At 34.7% G+C, this 20,308-nt stretch overlaps 2 protein-coding genes across 2 annotated transcripts; both read left to right on the top strand.

Annotated features, from left to right (window-relative positions):
- Positions 1–963: 963 nt before the first annotated feature.
- On the top strand, positions 964–9,913 carry LOC126717366 (uncharacterized). Its single transcript, XM_050419038.1, has 9 exons — positions 964–1,373; positions 3,094–3,158; positions 4,279–4,327; positions 6,433–6,527; positions 6,722–6,807; positions 6,932–6,991; positions 7,111–7,192; positions 9,141–9,254; positions 9,466–9,913. The coding sequence occupies exons 1-9, from the start codon at positions 1,187–1,189 to the stop codon at positions 9,634–9,636; spliced, it is 909 nt and encodes a 302-aa protein (XP_050274995.1). The 5' UTR covers positions 964–1,186; the 3' UTR covers positions 9,637–9,913.
- Positions 9,914–13,008: 3,095 nt separating this feature from the next.
- LOC126717363 (40S ribosomal protein S3a-2) lies at positions 13,009–16,194 on the top strand. The gene is made up of 7 exons (XM_050419035.1): positions 13,009–13,199; positions 13,294–13,341; positions 13,551–13,656; positions 15,028–15,165; positions 15,278–15,463; positions 15,562–15,762; positions 15,880–16,194. The coding sequence occupies exons 1-7, from the start codon at positions 13,189–13,191 to the stop codon at positions 15,979–15,981; spliced, it is 792 nt and encodes a 263-aa protein (XP_050274992.1). The 5' UTR covers positions 13,009–13,188; the 3' UTR covers positions 15,982–16,194.
- The last annotated feature ends 4,114 nt before the right edge of the window (positions 16,195–20,308 follow it).

Genomic DNA, 20,308 nt, shown 5'->3' with positions numbered 1-20,308 from the left:
ATCTCTTTCTATTTACTCTTTTTTTCTTTTTTCTTTTTTAATCTTACCTATGGAATAAAGCTTAAAACACTTTAGTCACTTACTACTCAAAAGTGAAAATTCATATACAATAAAAATTAAAAGAGTTCAATTGAAACTATTACTTGGGGAGTGAAACGGAAGGATTTTATACACCCTCAAAAATAGTAATAGCATTCTTTATATTTTTTCCGTTAATAGAACTAGGTATATGAATTTAAGGAACATCCAACATTTCAACTAAGTAACTAACTTCAACTTCTCAAAAAAAAAAAAAAAAACCTAACTTCTTATTCAAAAAAGAGTACCTAACTTTTACATAAAAGAAACCAATAAAAAAATTTGTCCAAAAAAATAAACCCTAAAATAAATTTTAACAAAACAAAAAAAAAAAGGATAAATTTCATGGGTTTAGGTAAATGCCAACTAAGTTCAAGACATTTCAAAATTGACCAATTTGATCCTTAAACCTAGCTTTTTTATTTTTGAGAAACCAACTAACTGTCAAACATGCACACTTAATTACACTTACTCATCAAACTCAAATACATTATTTAACCCAAAATACTACTACAAAAGGGCCTAAAATACAAGAACTAAGTTAGGATTTAAGGACTAAACCTAAAACAATCAAGAAAAATGTTTAATCATAGTATTTACTTGGTAGCCATTAACCAAAACATCCACTACTTTTGCTACAAAATGGTGGGTCAATAATTTCCCCATTTATAAGTTGCCATGTGACAAAATTGCGGCAAAGTTATGGAATTAGTTATGATACGAGAATTATTTATAAGTCGTTATGTGACAAAATTGCGGCAAAGTTATGAAATTAGTTATGATATGGGAATTACTCCAAGATTCCAAGATGCTAAGATGGGACCCACCACCAAAAATAGCGAAAGATGAAAAAGGGTATATGTACTTGTGTTCTGTGAGTGTGAGCCTTGAGTCCCCATCCAACCCAACTCCGTTACTTTTTTCGAAGCAAAAACCGAAGTCAAGTTTAACACATACTCCAACATTAACAGATCAGAAAAAATATACAATAGCATATAAACCACCTCAACAAAAACAAACCTACAAAGAGAAAAAGACACTCAGAGAAAGAGCTTTGGTTTTTGGTTTTTATTTGGAAAAAATCAAATTGTGTGGTGAATTGTTGAAGATGGTGAGCAAGACAGAGGAGACCCAGTTGAGCAATCTGGAAACCCAAGTGGACAATGGAGGAGGAGGGGCTTGGGAGTACCTCTGTTTGGTCAGGAAACTCAAGGTCCGTCGCTCTGACAGGGTTTTGAAGCATGGATTATCGATCCTTAATGACCCCAAAAAGCGATCTAGTCTTGGCCCTGATGGTGAGTCTCGAGCTTTTTTTTTTGGCTCCTTTCAAATGGGGCTTTTTATGGTTTTAAGGCTGATTTGAATTGGGTTTGGATTAGATTTCGGGTTGGATAGTGAAATTGTTTGATTTCTGTATTTGGGTCTGTTTAGTTTTGCTTTTATTCAATTGGGTTCTGTTTGTTTTGCAGTATTTTTTTAAAATATTTTTGTTTTAGTGGTTTAGATTTGCTTTGAATTTTGGTTGTTTTACTGGTTTTGGTGAATTTGGAAGGTTTATAGAAATGATAGCCAAAAAAGAAGAAGTCAAATTGCGAATTTGAATTGTAAGTTTGTAACAAAACAAGACTACCAAAGCAATGATACAAAGTTAGATTGCCAATAGGTGACCATTGATCGAAGCCCTGGAGATTGTTACAAAGTTTCTATTTTTCTTAAGTAACTTACAGTGGTAGAACTTAGTAGTGTAATCCTGTTAAGGTGCAAATCAGTAAGCCAATAGAACTCCAATTCCAATTACAATTATGTGATGGTGTTAAATGCATAAATTGATTTGAACCCTGGTTTTTCTTATAAAAGAGATCAGTCAATGGCACTGAGTTACAAGGCTCTTGGCTGAATTACATTAATTAATAACGCTTGAATTTTTTTTCATCCACTTTGTTTGATGAGTGCCTCAATGACTATAAAGAAGAAGGAAGATGGGATTGCTGTGTCCAAGGTGCTATAATATATATTAAAACACATGCCAATGCGTTGACTGTGATGCTACAGATATGGACCTTTCGTTTTTATATGTTCATTAAGGATCAAATTAGGAGAAAACGTCTTCCCCCCCCCCCCCCCCCCCTTCTCTGAGAAGCAGTGATGAAAAATTTAACCTTGTGTATGCATTCTCCAAGTGTAATTTGATGTCAGTTATAGGATTGGGCTCCTTAATTTATATCAATTTTGTCATCAGCATTGAGAATTGTCTTAGATATCATTATCATGCTGAAAGGCACAGGGGGGTAAATGTATGGTGTTCAGAACAATTTGTATGATATACTAGTCAAGCTTTCAAAAGTGCTCATATGCAGTTTGAGTATCGATTTATTAATGAGATATAATTGTAATTCACTCATTCTTTATATATTAAAGGATTTTTTCTTTTGAACTAGGACTCTCCTTAAAGACTCCTTTTTTTATTTTTTGATGCTTTCAAAAAGTTTATTGTGAGGACTCTGTATCATCTCTAATAAAGTGAACTATTGGGGCCCTGAGATTTTTCCTTTGAAGTTGTGTGTCAATTTCTCGGTCTGAGTCATATGTAATAAAATGCAACAGTGAAATATTGGGGCCTTAGGCCTTTTCCTTCAAAGCCATGTACCAATCTCTCTTTATTGTCATAAGTTAATAAATCCTGTGAATATGAAAATTTGTTTTGATGTATATAAGCTAATAAAAGGATAGAATTATAGAACATGCCTAGGCCATGGTGCTTCCACAGCCACCACATGGACATCTTGTCTATTCAGGCAAACATACTTTGGGAGTTGTACTAAATTTATAACCAAGAAGTGGAAAATTTTCATTTGTGGTCTAATGTCTGTATGATCTGTTTGATTGTGTTTTCTGGTGGTAGATTCATGCTGGTGGCTGTCCAAGCCATATATAATTGCCAGCTCCATTTAATTAAGGGCCCTTTATTTAATGTACCAAACTTTTGATTAACAAAGTATGTATTTCTTGATGTAGAATGGACTCTATATGAGCAAGTAGCAGTTGCTGCTATGGACTGCCAAAGTCTTGACGTTGCAAAGGTACAGTCTTTTCTTAATGAATTTCCTTTCTCAAATTGTATTAAGCTTCCCTATATTATATCATTATAAGCACTCAGTTGAGAATATATTATATCATTATAAGCACTCAGTTGAGAATTGCATATATGTGTAAATACACTTTGCTTATAGTGTCCTTGCATGTACAAAATGCAAGGTTTTGCTATTTTATGCATGAATCACTGGTTTGAATGCTTATCACTGTTAGTCTAGTGAAACCCTGGTCTAGAGTGCTTCCATAACATCTGGTGGTCCATCTGTGTGGCACTTCCTCCTGCGCTCAGATGAGGCACTAAATTACATGTGACCTGTCTTGTAGTTAAGGCCACACCTTCCATGTTTTAGTTAGCATAATCTTGCTTCATATTAGTTGGTCAAAGCATATTGTGCACAGACCTTAGTTGCTAAATTCTGCAATAGAGATTTTGCCATGTCTTTTGTGTTCTTGAGTTTTTTTTTTTTTTCTGGAAAAAGCGGGGGGGGGGGGGGGGGGGGGGCGGTTTGTTGTAGAAGTGCATGAGTTTGTAGTAAAATGTCAAACTAATCATTTTTGTAAATTTGTTCTGAAATGCACTGCACTTTTCTTTTCTTTTCTTTTCTCTTGTGGCTTGCATGTTGGTGCCACCCCATGTGACTTTGTCCTCTTTGTATGTGCCCTTTTACCATTGGGAGGTTTGTTTGCTCATCAGTTCATGTTGGTTTAGGGAAGTGGTTGTTAGTTAGGCATTAGTAGAGACATCTTTTTGTTGGTTCAATATGCGAACTTCATAGCTCCATTTTATTTCCCATAACATGGTAATGGTTGCAGTATAATGGTTCATTACTTTTTGGATATATAATCTTGCAGCTTGCATATCTATGTACTATGCAACTTTTAGTTAAATCATACCTTTCAATAAGATGTTTTTTTTTTTTTTTTTTATATGGATAGAAATTTCTTAAGGTCTATTTTGATTTGATTTTTTATTTCATTTCATGCACCCTTTAATCATTGCTTGAGCTATGGATCTATTCATTAACTAATGCTAATTTGTTGAATGGACTGTTGGCTTGAATTCTATGTCCCAAAGTTGATTCTATTTTACTCTTGAATCTTTTACAGGACTGCATAAAGGTTCTACAGAAGAAATTTCCAGAGAGTAAAAGGGTTGGTAAGTTGAAATAACGTATGGCAAACCAAATTTGTGCGCATGCCTGATTTAAGATTCCATATACATCACATGCCTGATTAAAGTTGAACACACGTATGTAAAGCTTGTTCTTTTTCTGTGACTTGTGATGTATATCACTGCCCATCCTTAATTACTAGGTATCCATCTCTCAAATGCAAGAAATAGATTCTTTTGTGATGTTGAAAGGAGTTTTCTACCTTTCTTAATGTGGTGGGCTACTAATTAAAGATGCATCTCAATAAACGTGAGCATGAGCAATATGCAGTAGTTTAGTGAGAGGAATAAATAATGTAAAGATTAGCATGTTAAGAATTTGCGTAAAAATTTCAAATTGTGTGAAATACCTCAAAAATAAAGTTGTATGAATTAAGTCAGACACATGCTTAAACTGGACCCTTTTTCATTGGATTATATACCAAGTATTAGTAAATAATTGGAACAAATTTGTCGTAATTTATGCAGTATTCACACTTTTACCATATTGTACTTTTCAACACTGGGTGGTGGAGTGTTGTTTTGGGGGGGGTTGGGGGATATCATGGTTATAAGCTTGGTTCTTAGTAACATATGGTGTTACGAACTTGAGTTAAATAACCAATCTGAAGAGACAATGCATATGGTAATTAACCCCTCGAAACCCACTCAAGCATGATTAACTTTAACTCAATCACAAGATAAAGCCTTCCTGAACTTATAATAGCCTTGGAAGGGAGGGTGCCCACCCCAAGAAATGGCATAACAAGATGAACTTCCAAAGATTTTGGATTTGAGGCTACAAGATATTAAGAAACGTTATGAATTCCGTTCTATTCCAGCTGAAATGGTCAGAAAATTTTGTACCAGTCACTTAACTGGTACGAATCACCCCCTTGTTCCACCTCAGTTTGAATTCCAGTTCAGTTCGGTCCGGTCCAGCCTGTTTTGGTGAATTAATGCTGGTATTGATATAAACATAATATTTACCTTTCCAAGTTGAACAAACGAAGAACTCATCCCATCACAGCAGGTAGCCTTCATGCCACGGGTCGACTAAATGAACCCAATGCATCATAGAGGTCGCCCCCTTTGTCTTCTTCTTTCTTCTTCTTTGTTTCATCCTCGCCTCCTCCTTCAGTTCATTTTTCCTGCTGTTCTCCTGTTGTTTGACTTATTTCTTCTTTTGCTATTTTTTTGCTTTGTTTTGTGCTGGCTTTTAGTTTTATGAGCCCAAGCATGTGACTAGTGTTGGAAATGACAAAGGAGAGTTGGAAACTTTAAGAGTGAGAGTTGAAAGTGTCAGAATATATTTCCTTTCAATTTTGACCCCTCCACCATGTGATAATGTGACCAAGTGTCAGACTATATCAAGTTCTCTCTTTTTCTTTTTGTCAATGTGTGCTTTTTTTTTTTACCCCATTATTTAGTTACATATTATAATTGTAATATTCTAAAAAATTTAGTTGTTATTATTATTGGGTAGAAATTTGGGTTTGGTATTGATATATTATTTGAAATATGAACTTTAGTTTCAAGACTCTTTTAACAATTTATATGGATTTTGGCCAATAATATATAAAGAAATATATGTACATAAATAAAATATAATAATACAGTGGTAAGTGGTTACTCCGAAATGGTACGTTAAAAAGGCAAGTGCTGAAATATTCCATTCCAATGGAGAAAATGAAACGGGTACTGAAATGGTATTCATAACTTTGATATTTAGAAGTGGAAAGAGTTGGTTTTAGAACTCTATAAAGATATCCATGTGCCTGTAACTAATCTTCTACACAAGTTGGTTTTGGTTTGTCCCAGCATGCTATCTACTTTCAAAATAATAGAGTGTTTCTTTTATATCTACTTTAGACAGTTTTAGAGGGAGAATTCTTTGACAGGAATTTGCATTTGTTGCTGAATATTACAGTCTATGCTGGGTTTACAATGACTGCTTAATTTATTTAAATGTGTTAAGAATTGATATATGTTTGCCTGAGCTAGTTTGGCTCCTATGGTGATGTCAAAAGCTTCCTGGACTTGGAGATGATAATGTTTTCATTAGCTGTTGATATTTGGTGACATAGTATTTATCTTGGCTTAAATCACAGGTAGGCTGGAGGGGATGTTGCTTGAAGCAAAGGGAGCCTGGGCAGAAGCTGAAAAAGCTTACTCAAGCCTCTTAGAGGATAATCCATTAGATCAAGTAATTTCTACAACTGATTCTTCGTAAAACATTTATTTTTTGTAAGAATTGACCCAATTGTTACTAAGGAAAACCAAGAATCATCGTGTTTCATCTTTCTTATGTGAGATTAATAGAATGTTCTTTCCTTAAATAATATAGAAAATATGATAAAGTGTTGAATTATACACTTCCTTTAATTTTATTTTATACAGGTGATACATAAGAGGAGGGTAGCAATGGCAAAGGCACAAGGAAATGTGTCTGTGGCCATTGAATGGCTCAATAAATATCTTGAAATGTGAGATAGATCTGAATTTTTTTCTCTCTTTCTTTTATGTCTTTAAAATGTAGATGAAAAAGAAAAAACTCATTATGTGTCTGCAAACACATGTAACTGAGGTTGTCTTTCTTGCTTTTAACAGATTTATGGCTGATCACGATGCCTGGAGAGAGCTGGCTGAAATATATGTCTCCTTGCAAATGTGAGACATCTTTCTTCTTCTCCTTGTCTTTCAAATTTTTTCCATTCTGCAGGGAAATCAAAGCTACCAAATTGCCTTTGTCTGGTGTCTCATAATCTCTCTTTGTTTTTATAACATAGGTACAAGCAAGCAGCATTTTGCTATGAGGAGCTAATATTATCTCAACCCATGATTCCCCTATACCACTTAGCTTATGCTGATGTAAGTGGTTTTTCTTTTCTTTAACTGGTTATTAGCTTCTGCTCATCGATATTCCCTTTTTGCCCCTTGGTTTTCATGGGATACATAAATCAAAGAAACAGTTAATGCTTTATGAAAAGTTATGGGAAGCATGCTGCTTTTGATAAACATTCTCCAGTTTTAAGAATAAAACAATTGGTCTGCTTCAGAAAACAAAAAAACCTCTGCTAGGGAACATATTTTCCACAGTTCTTAAACTTTAACTTGTTATGATTCAAATCTATCCACCAAGTGGAGAACTAGTTACGCCAATGAGCTCTAGCTTAGATGGCACTTTCTCCTCCCTTAATAATGAGTTGGAAGGTAAAAATTAGGTTTAAGACTCTCGGGGCGTGCGGAACTTACCGATTAAAAAAGTGCAGAACAAGGTGCTAGAGACTTCAATGATGCAATATATCATGGCCTCAAATCTACAAGTGAATAGAGTATATTAATCCACGTTCTAGAGACCATTGTACAACACTGAACGACATGCTGTATGGAATTATGCCGTTCACAGTTGGCAAATTGTCCAATACCTTCCTAGGTTGCAAATTGTCTAATGCTTTGAATAAACCGAAAACTCACTTTTCACCACCTTCTAACAGGAACTATTTGTTCCCAGCCTGAACAGTTTGCTTATAGATGATCTTGCTGAATCACTTGTCAAAAAAGAATTATCTTGCTGAATTTCTTTTGTCACTTCTAAAGTCCCAAATTTGAGTCAAATGGGGTATGTGATGATTTGCAGTCTGATATTATTGAAAGCTGTCTTTAACTTGCCACTTTCATGGAATTTTATTTGAGTCATCTTTTAATTTTGTTAGTTACAGCTAAATGAAGTTTATTTTAGTTGGATATGATTGGGTACTGGTACTGGAGGCAATATCTACATCCACTTCCCATATATGTGTCATATTCTGTCTGAATATGGATGTTCTTGGGTTGGAAAAAATCTGTTGTACTGGGCTGACAAATATTCAAATGTCTCTTCTCTCAGCCTCTGAGGCAAAAAATCGGGATATTTGATGGGATTAAGATCCTCTAGAGTTTTTAGGGTAGCTCCATTATGGAGTTCTTAAATTTTATTCATCCATTTTGAAATGAATGAATTGGATTTTACCAAATCATCAATATCTAAACAAATTTTGACTGTCATTAGTTGAGCATCTATTTAAATTATTGCTGACATGGCAAAAATTAATCCAATAATTTCAAAATGGATGGGTAGAATTTTTAGAGTTCCATGGTGGAGTTATCCTAAGAACTCTAGAGGATCCTAATCCAATGTCCTGTGCTCTGATACTTAACCTTCTTCTTGGTTAGGTTTAGTTAAAAAAGAGAAGACCAAATTGGGATTCTATCGAAGTGGTATTCGTCATGCATGCTTGAATAAAGGCCCAAAACTAAGTTGCTCTCTTAACACCTCCCTCTCCCCAAAAACAAAAACCATGTGGCTGTAGCATTCATCTTTGGAGTAAGGGAATATTTCAATTTTGAAGACCTACTATCATACTCAAGTTTTGGCAGTTATCCACTTCTTTGTTCCCTTGCTATTAGATGCTTGTACAAATGATAGTTGCCTGGTCAAAGTTATTTTCTCTTGTTTGGTATCAAAGCCTAGTTTGTTGTTCTTGACTCTAGTGCTTGGCTTGTTTAGCTATTATTCTTTGATTCTGTTGGGATGGTTGAGTGCGTTGGGTTCTTTTGGGGCAGCATATAACAGGGGGTGTGAAAGAAATAAGTTCCACATTCGTTCTTGGTTGTGGGTTTATGTACTATGCTTAGGCTTTTGGGTTGAATGCTTTAAAATCTTTATAGAAGCCTGAATGCAATGTTTAGTTAAAATATCAAATATTGAATATGACTTAATAAGTTTTGATTATAACCGTTAATCAAACACCTCATCTTTTGCTTCTGTGAACAACAGGTGCTTTATACACTTGGTGGACTAGAAAATCTTCAGAATGCAAAAAAATACTATGCATCCACCATAGATTTGACTGGAGGCAAAAACACCAGAGCACTTTTTGGTATCTGCTTGGTGAGCTCCTTCTCTCTCTCTAAATACATACATTCACACACATGAAAACTGTCATGTAGTTTCTATTTGAAGCATTTTCTTGGTTGACTGTTGTATTTTTTTTAGATCTAATCAATTTCATGAGTTGCCCATCTTGGTTCACTCTCTTTTCTGTCATTGCCTGACAGTAATCAATTTCTGACTGGATGAACTTTTTACTTCTGTTATCCAGTGTTCTTCTGCCATCGGACAGATTGCCAAAGGACGGAATAAGGACGACAAGGAAAGCCCAGAGCTACAATCTCTGGCAGCAACAGCCTTGGAGAGAGAATACAAACAGAAAGCATCTGACAAGCTTTCTCTGCTTACAGCTGCCCTAAAAGGCTTGAAAGTTTCATCATAACTGCTTAGCCAATTTTTCAAGATTCTTATTATTATTGTCCAACCTTCCAAAACTATAAGTTTCATCAACAATTTTCTGGCCAAATAGCTTAGGATTTGCTAATATTTCAGACTGACTTCATATTAAAAATAAACTCTTATTTATTTGTTTGTGTTTTTCCCCTAAGGTTTTGATTTATTGATGTGATGTATTTTTTAGGATGCCCGGTGGCAAAACTAGGAAGATTATGATAACTTTCCCTCCTACATAAATCAACTCTTTCTATTTTCATTCCCAACTCGCATTTATCTGAGGATTTTTTGTGTGTCTTTTGATGTTAGGTTTATGTGTATCTACCAAAGTTTTAAAGCAACATGTGAAGTGATATGAAGTAATCTAAACAACACTACTGTATTTTTGTATGCTTTTCATTTGGGTATATGAACTTCTTCCCTTATCTTGTGTAGTGGTCCAAATTCTGTCATTTATGACTCCATTTTTTGTGTGCCTTATGAATTGACGCTTGATTCAGCTTGAAGCTCATTTAAGCTTAGTGGATAAAAATTGGTGCTTTCCAAGGTGTATATGTGGAGAGGTAAATAATTCATTTGAAAGAAATTATCACTAGACGAATTCAAGGGGAAAAGGATATCTATTATCCACAATGAAGAAAGAATATAAAAGCAATAAAATGCAGTGAGAGCAGTTTTAGCTCTGACTGTGTTATTCATGAGGAATTTGAATGGATTTTTTTATCAGCTGAGTTGATCACATTCTAAATCATGAACGGTACTTTTAACTTGTAAGTTTTGGCCATCCATAATCAATGCAAAAGCTCTGTCGACTAGTTTTTAAATCCTATAAGAGAAAAAAGAACTAGGAAATAAAAAGAGGAAGCCATGTTGATGCAAATGAAATTTCCCTGTAAGTGTTGCATAAAGGAAGCAAAGGCAATTGCAATGTGTTCCTGGGTTAGGGTTTGAAGCTGTCTGCTGGCGCATTGCATGGTGCATATCTTTGACATCTTTGACTCAAAGATGACTTGGGCTTGATTTTTCTTTAACAAGTAATAACTTCTATTGAGGAAAAAAATAATAATAATAATCTTATAGTAAAACATTATGTTTAACAGGAAAAAACTTAAAAACAACCCAGTAAAAATATATTTCCAACTCCACTTAAAATGTCTACAAAATATGATACTTTCCTACTAATCTATGTTTTCAAAACAAACTTATCCAAATTTTTTTTAAAAGGAAAATTATGACACTAGACCAAAAAAAAAAAAAAAAAAATCTCATTGTACACGCTTTGATAAGCTTGGTCTGTATATATTAAGAGGATTCAGAGAGTTAATTATTGCTATTTTTATTGTCAAAAATACCCCCTAATTTAATTAATTTATTCTTATTCCTTAAAAAGAGAAATAAGGTTAAGATGGTAAATTAACTAAAATTTTCCCACTAACCTCATAATTTCCACTTCCCAACCCCACTACCCCACGTTTCTAATAAAAATTAAGAAAGAAAGGCTATCCACCCACGGTTCATATATATATATATATAAACTACCAACGGTTCCAATAATAAAAAAAATAAATAAAAAATTCCATAAATTAAAAAAAAAAAAAAAAAAAAAACTACTCACATCACATAAAATTAAAAAAAAAAAAAACACTAGTCTTTGAGCAACTACTAACACTCATCACACCCTTATTTATTTATTTATTTTTTTTTTTTTTTGTGATTGGAAAATATATTAATCCCAAATTATAATTTATACAAATTATTAACTTTTACAAAAAAAAAAATAGAAGAACCTCTGAGCACACACGCGAGCGCGTGCTCAGAGGTTAGTAATAAATTAATATAATAGGGTGTGGGCTTAACCCCAGTACTTTTATTTTTGATAAGGATAAAAGATTAGAAGTGTAGCCCAAACCAAAGTACTTAAGAGAGGTGATTGTGGTTTTTTTTTTTTTTTTGAACTACAATAATTATTCCAGCCTCACAACAATATTAAAGTCACAAAAAATTTCATAATTTTTCTTACAACTTGTAAGGGTGACAAGCTTTGATTGGTGTAAAGTGTAATATCACTTTTACTTTTTTTATTTTTTATTTTTATCAACAATATCACTTTTACTTGAAACTAATTTTATCGTACAATAATTATAATAGGTCATCTAAACAATTGTGAAAAAAGATTAAGAATTATTTTTCTTGTCACTAGACTTTGTGAATTATACATCACCAAGAAATGAGAAACAAGATAGTTTAATAATGGAGGGTTCTAGTTAGTTCAACTAGTAACATTTTATGTCATTGAATAAAAGATCTAGTATTCAAACTCTACTTATACTTTAAAACCAACTGATGTGTTGACCAGATGATAAAGAGTAATCATTATGGATTTTGTTATCGAATAAGAGATATGGAGTTCAAACTCTGCCTACACCATAAAACAGATTAGCATCTTAGCTTGATGATAAAAATAATTATTATGGAATAGACTCCATAGGTTGAAAATCTATCATATTTATTAATAAATTAATATAATAGGGCGTGGGTATAACCCTAATACTTTTATTTTTGATAATGATAAAAGATTAGAAGTGTAGCCCAAACCCAAGTACTTGAGAATTATAAGAGAGTTGATTGTGCTTTTATAATTTTTTTGAACTACAATAATTATTCCATCCTCTCAACAATATTAAACTCACAAAAAATTTCATAATTTTTCTTACAACTTGTAAGGGCGAAAGTTGTGATTGGTGTAAAGTGTAATATCACTTTTAAATTTTTTTTTTTATTATCAACAATGTCACTTTTACTTGAAACCAATTTTCGTACACTAATTATAATATGTCATCTAAATAGTTGAGAAAAAAAATTTAAGCATTATTTTTTTGTCACTAGACTTTGTGAAATATACATCACCAAGAAATGAGAAACAAGATACTTTAATAATGGAGGGTTCTAGTTAGCTCAACTAGTAACATTTGATGTCATTGAATAAAAAATCTAGGATTCGAACTTTGTTTATACGGTAAAATTGATTGATGTCTTGACCTAATGATAAAGAACAATTATTATGGATTTTGTCATCAAATGAGTGATATGGAATTCAAACTTCGCCTACACCATAAAATAGATTAGCATCTTGGCATGATGAAAAAAATTAATTATTATGGAGCACACTCCATAGGTTGAAAAACTATCATATTGATTAAAAAAAAAAAAAGGGTAATTGCACTTAAGAAAGTCCAATATTTGGTAAATAAATTGTTTTTTCCTTTCCCAATTTTGTGTGGGCCAAATTGGGCTTGATGATTCCAAGTTCCTAGCAGCCCATGTATGCACATCGGGTTCAAAACCCTCGGCATTTTGGGAAATAAACCCATAAATCAGTGGCGCAATTACAAACCCTCGAAGCACCACAGCGTACACACATTTATATATATACAAAGCCCATCTTCGTTAAAGCTAGGGTTTGAGTTTTGAGGTCTAGGGTTTTCATTTCAGCTCGCTCACTCTCTCTGCGCCTCTCTCACTCTCTCTCTAACCCACAACCATGGCTGTCGGGTACCTCTCTCACTTCTCTCTCATTCATATGTATGTATAAATTTGATTGAATAATTAGGGTTTCTGATTGTGTTGGTTGATGCTGAAATTGCAGGAAGAACAAGAGGATTTCGAAGGGAAAGAAGGGAGGGAAGAAGAAAGCGTGAGTCTCATTTTCGTTTTCGTTATCATTCATGATTCATTCGTACACCACATTATATAAACGATACTATAAATTTTTATGAAATTGGGATCTGATTGATTTGTTTTGATTGTTTTTTAAGTAAAAAATTGAATTTTTTTGTATAAATCTATAATCTGGGTTTTCGTTAAATTGTTTTTGTAATGAACATTTTTGGTGATAATTTACAGTGCTGATCCCTTTGCCAAGAAGGACTGGTATGACATTAAGGCACCATCTCTGTTCCTCACTCGCCAGGTCGGCAAAACCCTTGTCACCAGAACCCAAGGAACCAAGGTATATATCTGTCTATGTAAATGTGTGCATATATTTGTGGTTGTAGATTTGGTTATGTGAGTTAAGTTGTGTTTTATGTTTGCCTAATGTTTGGTTCATGAGAAATTGGAGGAAAATGGGGCAATGAAATGGAATTGCGGTAGTTGTTAATGTTTTGGGTTGGTTATTTTTGAAAGAGTAGAACTTGGGTACAATTCGATAGGTGCAGTACATTGGGTTCCCTAATTTTTGAATTTAATTCATTGGTTAATGCAACTGGGTGTTTGAATTTTATTGGGGCACCCAAGTTACATGACCTAGGAACTGTATCTAAGTTTTTTTCTTTTGCAAATACGTATTTTGTTGCTTTTTGGGCAAATCAGATATTGGTTTCATGATACTATACCTTTGGATGTAATGTTTTTCTTGTCCATGAAGATTATATGTTGTTTCCTGGTTGCTGTATAGGTGATTACATTTGTTTTTAATTGATGTGTTGGTAAATCAACTTAAAAAGCATTTGGTGTTTTATGCATTAGTGTGTGAATGAGGTTTTACGGTGTATTTTCTTAATAAGAGCGCTACAAGGAGTCCTGCAATCTGTTTAATGTTGTGTAAGCCAAAATTGACCTTGAATTTGGATGCTGAGTTTGGTTCCTTTTGTTGTCCCTATAACAGTGATACAATTTTCCTCATATGGAATGGTTAGGTTGCTGTATAGGTGATTACATTTGTTTTTAATTGATGTGTTGGTAAATCAACTTAAAAAGCATTTGGTGTTTTATGCATTAGTGTGTGAATGAGGTTTTACGGTGCATTTTCTTAATAAGAGCGCTACAAAGAGTCCTGCAATCTATTTAATGTGATGTAAGCCAAAATTGACCTTGAATTTGGATGGTGAGTCTGGTTCCTTTTGTTGTCCCTATAACAGTGATACAATTTTCCTCATATGGAATGGTTAGTTCTTTGTTTTCGGATGGGTGCGTATTTTTTTTTCTTTGGTTTGATAGTTTGAGCTTGGACTGCTTTCTGTGTATTGGTAGCATCAAATATGTTTGGATATGTTCTCACTGTTGTACCATTTGCAATAATTACTGTTCTAGATATTATGTGTTATCATCTAACAGTGTTGAGCTCTTGAGGGTTTCTTTCTCAATTCGTGTAACATACTCTGTAGAGTGGCAGTTTGTCCCCTTGTGTTCTGTGTTTTGATACAGCTCATACGAAGAATGACCCCCTCGGTTGGGGAGCTTGTTTTATAGTAGAGTTCAAAGACTCAAAAGTGCTTTAGAGTCTTCTATTGAAAACTTAATTTTATCTAATTCTGACCAATTATACAACCATTCTGCTAATCTGTTACACTAACCATTTTGTTCTGCTTTTATTTTACAGATTGCTTCTGAAGGGCTTAAACATAGAGTTTTTGAGGTATCTTTGGCTGATCTTCAGAACGATGAGGAACATGCTTACAGAAAGATACGTTTGAGAGCTGAGGATGTGCAAGGGAGGAATGTGCTCACGAACTTCTGGGTGGGGTAGCAAATTATTTACCATTATTTCTTTTTGTTGCAATAGGACACAAGTTGTTTTCATTTAATACTTTATATCTGGTATATTTATTTGGTTTTTCTGCTGAACTCAGGGAATGGACTTCACCACTGACAAGCTGAGGTCACTGGTGCGCAAGTGGCAGACATTGATTGAGGCCCATGTGGATGTCAAGACTACTGACAACTACACCCTGAGAATGTTCTGCATTGGATTTACAAAGAGGAGGGCAAACCAGGTCAAGCGGACCTGTTATGCCCAGTCCAGTCAGATTCGTCAGGTTTGTGTTCCAAGTTCTATTTCCCCCTTTAATCTGATTTGGTGTGGATTTAGATAAAATAATGTTTAAGTTTCTTTTTTGGCTTTCTCTATTGTCAGATTCGCAGAAAGATGAGGGAAATTATGATATCCCAGGCTTCTTCATGCGATCTGAAGGAGTTGGTTTTGAAGTTCATTCCTGAGGCGATTGGCAGGGATATTGAAAAAGCAACTGCTGGTATCTACCCCTTGCAGAATGTTTTCATCCGAAAAGTCAAAATCCTTAAGGCTCCAAAATTTGACCTTGGCAAGTTGATGGAGGTATGTATATAATTCACACGCTACTTTCCCCTCCTTTTTGGAGTTGGTGTTTCAATGTTTGTCTATTACTGTTAATTCTCTGAATTCTTTATTGACATTTCTGATTATTCTGTTTAGGTTCATGGTGACTACCATGAAGACGTAGGTGTGAAGGTAGATAGGGCAGCTGATGAAACAATGGTTGAGGGGGAGACTGAACAACCTGTGGTGGGAGCATAAAAAGAAAATTTATTTTTCTCTTGAATCGTGATAAAGTTTTGCTAATTTGAACAATGAGGGGGGCAGAGTTCTGCATAGATTTCTACCTTTGAGAGCTTTGTGTTTTCAATTAGTGGATGTGCAATTTTTATTATTATTTTCATTAGCAATTTTCTCTGTTTCATGGAGCTCATATATTTTATGATTAATACTTATTATGGTCAATTTGATGAATATCTATGTAGTTATTGATTTTTGTTATTTGAAATATCTGTTGATGTTCTCTTGGTTTTTGCCACCCTTACAAAGGTCTCTTTTTTGTAGTTGTATCGTTGGTGTTGGGACAAGTTGTGTGTTAAGGTCAGGTCTTGGTTTTAATCTGCCTTAATACTGAACGAGCTTCTGTCTTGTTTGCAATGGTGCATACTATTGTCAATTGACAAATCAGGAAGCTCCGATTGAGATAGAGAAGGTGTGGTTCTAGTTTGATTGAGTCATGCTTTTTGGCACGTAGTGTATGTTTGGATTGCACTGAAAACAGGGGGCTTGTGCATCTGCTTTTTTCTTTTGTTTGTGTGTGTGTGTGTGTGTGTGTGGGGGGGGGTCTTGTGCACTGTTCACAGGACTGTAGTTGACCCAAGAACCATTAAACTGTTAGGCTTGTATCTCTTCCCCATATCTAAAATGTCAGTTCAAACTAAAATACAAATAGGAGAAAGAGGATGATTTGGTTACAAATAACTCATGAGGGAACACATATCAGCTTCTCAGAACCAAGAGGCAGCGCTGGTGCTGCATAAAATTCAAATTTTGCTTCTTGCTTTGTGCTTTCGTTAAGTAGATGTGCAATTTCTATTATATTTCAGTAGCAGCTTCCTCTGTTTTATGGAGATCATTATATATTTGATGCCTTTGGTGCATCAAGCAAAGTTGTTTTTGGTGTATATGTGGAAGTTGTTTTGTTGGCTTTATTGATTTTTGCCAAAGTAATGCCCTTGCTCGGTAGCATATATAAATAAAATTTTATCACATCAACTCTTACTGGAGCAAAAGATGTACTAGCCATTTTTGGTAAATTTAATTATTTTTGCCACCTAATTTTGTGATTAGTCCGATTTAGGGTATGTTTGGCGTTTTTCTAGCTGCCCTAAGACAAGTTTTTTTTTTTTTTTTTTCCTTATTTAAACAAAGCTTAGCCTAGGCAATTTAGATTTTTAGATGAATAAAAATTAGAGTTTATTTTCAGTATTTTTGGTGGCTTCCAAAACCCTATCACCTTGTGGATTCTTAATCACTCTAGGATTTTTTTTTTTTTTTTCTTTCAACATTTAAACATATTGTAGCCTCTAAAGAGTGAAGATATTTCCCTGACCAAAATATTATAGCAAAAATAATAATAATAATAATAATAATAAATAAATAAATAAAAATTGAACGTAAAAACAATAAAGTACCAAGTTCATATCATCTAAAAAATTTGCATATTTCATATCTAACACATCAGTTCAGACTATATTACAAAGAGATTAAAGAAAAAACTGTACAAAACAAGATTGTTGATTTCCTAACAAATGACTCAAGAGGGAACAAAGTTGTAGCCCTTAGAAAACCCATCTACGGACGATGTAACCAAAAAATAAAAATTACATATGATGGTGATCAACAGCAATGGCTAAGCCTTGGCATATGCAGAGACTCTTCAACCTCTCTTTTTCTTTTTCTTTGTGCATTCTCTGATTCCCAGCAGTTCCTTGTGCCCTTTCTATCGATCCCTGCAACATTGGCCATGCCAGCAGTATAACCCAAATCTCGTTGATGATCAAAGGACGTTCCATGTGACATTCTGTGAATTCGATGATAACTATGTTCTTTAGCAACTCTTTGTGTGTCAACCTTGTAATTACGGTCCCAATCCCGAACTTTCTTGTTGTCACCATAATTGTTATGGTTTTGCTTGACAGGATGAATACCATAATGGTTATGGGTTTGATTTACATGATGTACAGGTTCTGGAGAATCCTTTGGAGTATAAGGCTTATAGTTACTGTTCCGTTTCAAATTTTGAACTTTCCCGCGGTGACCGTTATGGTTATGAAATCGGCTCCGATTGACATGATGAACAGATTGCTGAGAACCCTTTTGAGTATTAGCCTTAAAATCTTGAACTTTGTCACATCTGTCACCGTTATACTTCAAATCTTGAGAACCCTTTTGAGCAAGAGAAGATCCAAGCTTCCTGCTAGTGTTATCCCAACGAAAATAACATTTAGTTCTCTGAGTCTGAGTTTTAATCTTGGCTCTCTCAGCATTCTCTTCCTCAGTGAATAAGAAAGAGTAATCCCTTGATATCTGAAGCTTTATTCTCTTCTCCTCTATCAATCTTTTCCTCTCCTCAAGTTGTTGAGGAGTAAGCTTACGGAGTTCTCGGTGTTTGATCACAGTGGCCAAAGAAAACTTGCCAACATGAGACCACTTCCTGTCTTTCTCAGACAAAGGAGATCTTCTTGTTCTTGGTTTGGTGGGCACATCAAGAACTCTCTCAATCCATGCATCCCCATCATGGGGTTTCATCATCAAGCTGATCCTCATCGTTAGAATACAATATGGGTATTGAAAATCAAAGGAGCACAGCACAGGGGGTTTGGATTCTGAGTTTTTCAGAGTAAAGAGTGTGTGTAAGATATGATACGTTTACATTGCTTTGGGTTTCCTTAAATATTACAATGTGACCGACTCTCGGGTTTTGTTTTCCTAGTTCGAATGGGACTAAGACTACCTATTCAAAATTCGAAATTCAGTTCCTAAAAAAAAAAAAAAAAAAAATCGAAATTAAGAACAATGTTTTCCGCTAACCGACTTTAATATTATTTTTTTTTAAAAAGAAATAAATAAATAAAATAAAAAAGTCACTCTAACCGATTATTGGATAGATTGATGACGAGGAGAGACCAGGCTTTAACCAAAACATTTTTTTTTTCTTTTTTTTAATATTGGAAATCATTATTTTCTTGCCCTTTTTGAGAATTTTTTTAATGTCTCCCCTCTTACATAGATATAATTATTTAAGCGCAATTCAATTTGTATGAAAATATTAAAATAAGAATCAATCGTTATTAAAAAAAATGATTGAGATCTTTACTTTTATTTCCAAAAAATAAGATGATTTTTGCAGACAAAATTTAGTTACAAACATGTTTGTAGCCAATGATTACAACTCTTTTTAATATCATTTTATTGGATATGAATTTTAACAAACCCGTCATTGAATTACAAACTAATAACTATATCTGTGGGGTCAAAGAATTTGACAATCCCGGCCCACTTTATACTAAGTCCAAGGCCCACACCGAGGAGGAAGAAATGGCTGAGGAGGAATGAAGAAAGCCCAAATGGCCCAGAAACATCGCCGAGGACAATCTTGTTCTCGGCCAACCCAGATCCTAGAAGGGAAGAATGGCACACTATTGACGGCAGCCTCATAGAGCGTCCCAAGAAAAAAGACAAGTACCGTAAGACAGCCATGGGAGTATGGTGTAGGAATAGTTCAAGGAGAAACTGTCACCTCCGCATTAAATGCCCACAACTAACGTTCTGACCACATTAATGAGGAAATGACCCCTGAACAGTGCGGTCTTAGTTGCTACAACTCACAGAAGGTTTGGAAAGGTGGCTGATGGGATAAGCACTCGAGTAGTGACCTGCATGATCAACAGATGAAGGGCCAAGATCGACTGGAAGGGGATATATAATGTGAGAAATCTTCCAGGAAAAGGGGATCGGGAATTAGAAGGAGAACACAGTAGCAATTTGCATGATCTTGGCAACTTTTGTAACCAAGCATTGAAAAAAGAATAAGAACAATAATTTTCTCGGAAGAAATGCCCGAGGACAAAATTGCATACTTTAGCCTACGTCCTTGTAATTCAACCCACTCATAACCAAGTCTAGTTGTTGTAACCCTTACTAAGGCCTAATTCTTAAACTCATTCTCTATAAATTTATTGTATTGGGCAAGTTGGACCTGAGTCCACTCATCTAACAGAAGAAGTGCTCAAACCCAGTCCCTACAATTGGCACCGTCTGTGGGAAGAACTTGCGTGTTAATAAGGGCATCAATCAAGCATGGTAGGATCAGGTCCTTATCAAGCAGGCTCCCATCAGCCTAAATCGGCTAGATCCCAACAACAAGGTAACTTTCCTAACCCTCAACGTGATCGAAATAAAGAGAATGGAAGGTTTCGAGAGGGAAGTGTGCACACCACTCAAACCAGCAGAAGCCATTCTCGTGTGGGCAGTCACATGCTCCAGAGACAAAATAACAACCGGGTCATGCAACCAGAAGAAGTTA

This window comes from Quercus robur, chromosome 3 (assembly GCF_932294415.1).
Source record: "Quercus robur chromosome 3, dhQueRobu3.1, whole genome shotgun sequence".
Classification (NCBI taxonomy): Eukaryota; Viridiplantae; Streptophyta; class Magnoliopsida; order Fagales; family Fagaceae; genus Quercus; species Quercus robur.
The sequence above is the reverse complement of the archived record's forward strand: the minus strand, read 5'-3'. Positions and strand labels throughout refer to the sequence as shown.

What these genes read in the sequence shown, in the direction of transcription:
- LOC126717366 (XM_050419038.1), top strand. Translation starts at nt 1,187, where the DNA reads ATGGTGAGCAAGACAGAGGAGACCCAGTTGAGCAATCTGGAAACCCAA. An exon ending in ATATATGTCTCCTTGCAAAT is followed by an intron (nt 6,992 to 7,110) that starts GTGAGACATCTT and finishes TTTATAACATAG; the next exon opens with GTACAAGCAAGCAGCATTTT. An exon ending in ACCACTTAGCTTATGCTGAT is followed by an intron (nt 7,193 to 9,140) that starts GTAAGTGGTTTT and finishes TGTGAACAACAG; the next exon opens with GTGCTTTATACACTTGGTGG.
- LOC126717363 (XM_050419035.1), top strand. An exon ending in AAGGGAGGGAAGAAGAAAGC is followed by an intron (nt 13,342 to 13,550) that starts GTGAGTCTCATT and finishes GATAATTTACAG; the next exon opens with TGCTGATCCCTTTGCCAAGA. An exon ending in ATGTGCTCACGAACTTCTGG is followed by an intron (nt 15,166 to 15,277) that starts GTGGGGTAGCAA and finishes TGCTGAACTCAG; the next exon opens with GGAATGGACTTCACCACTGA.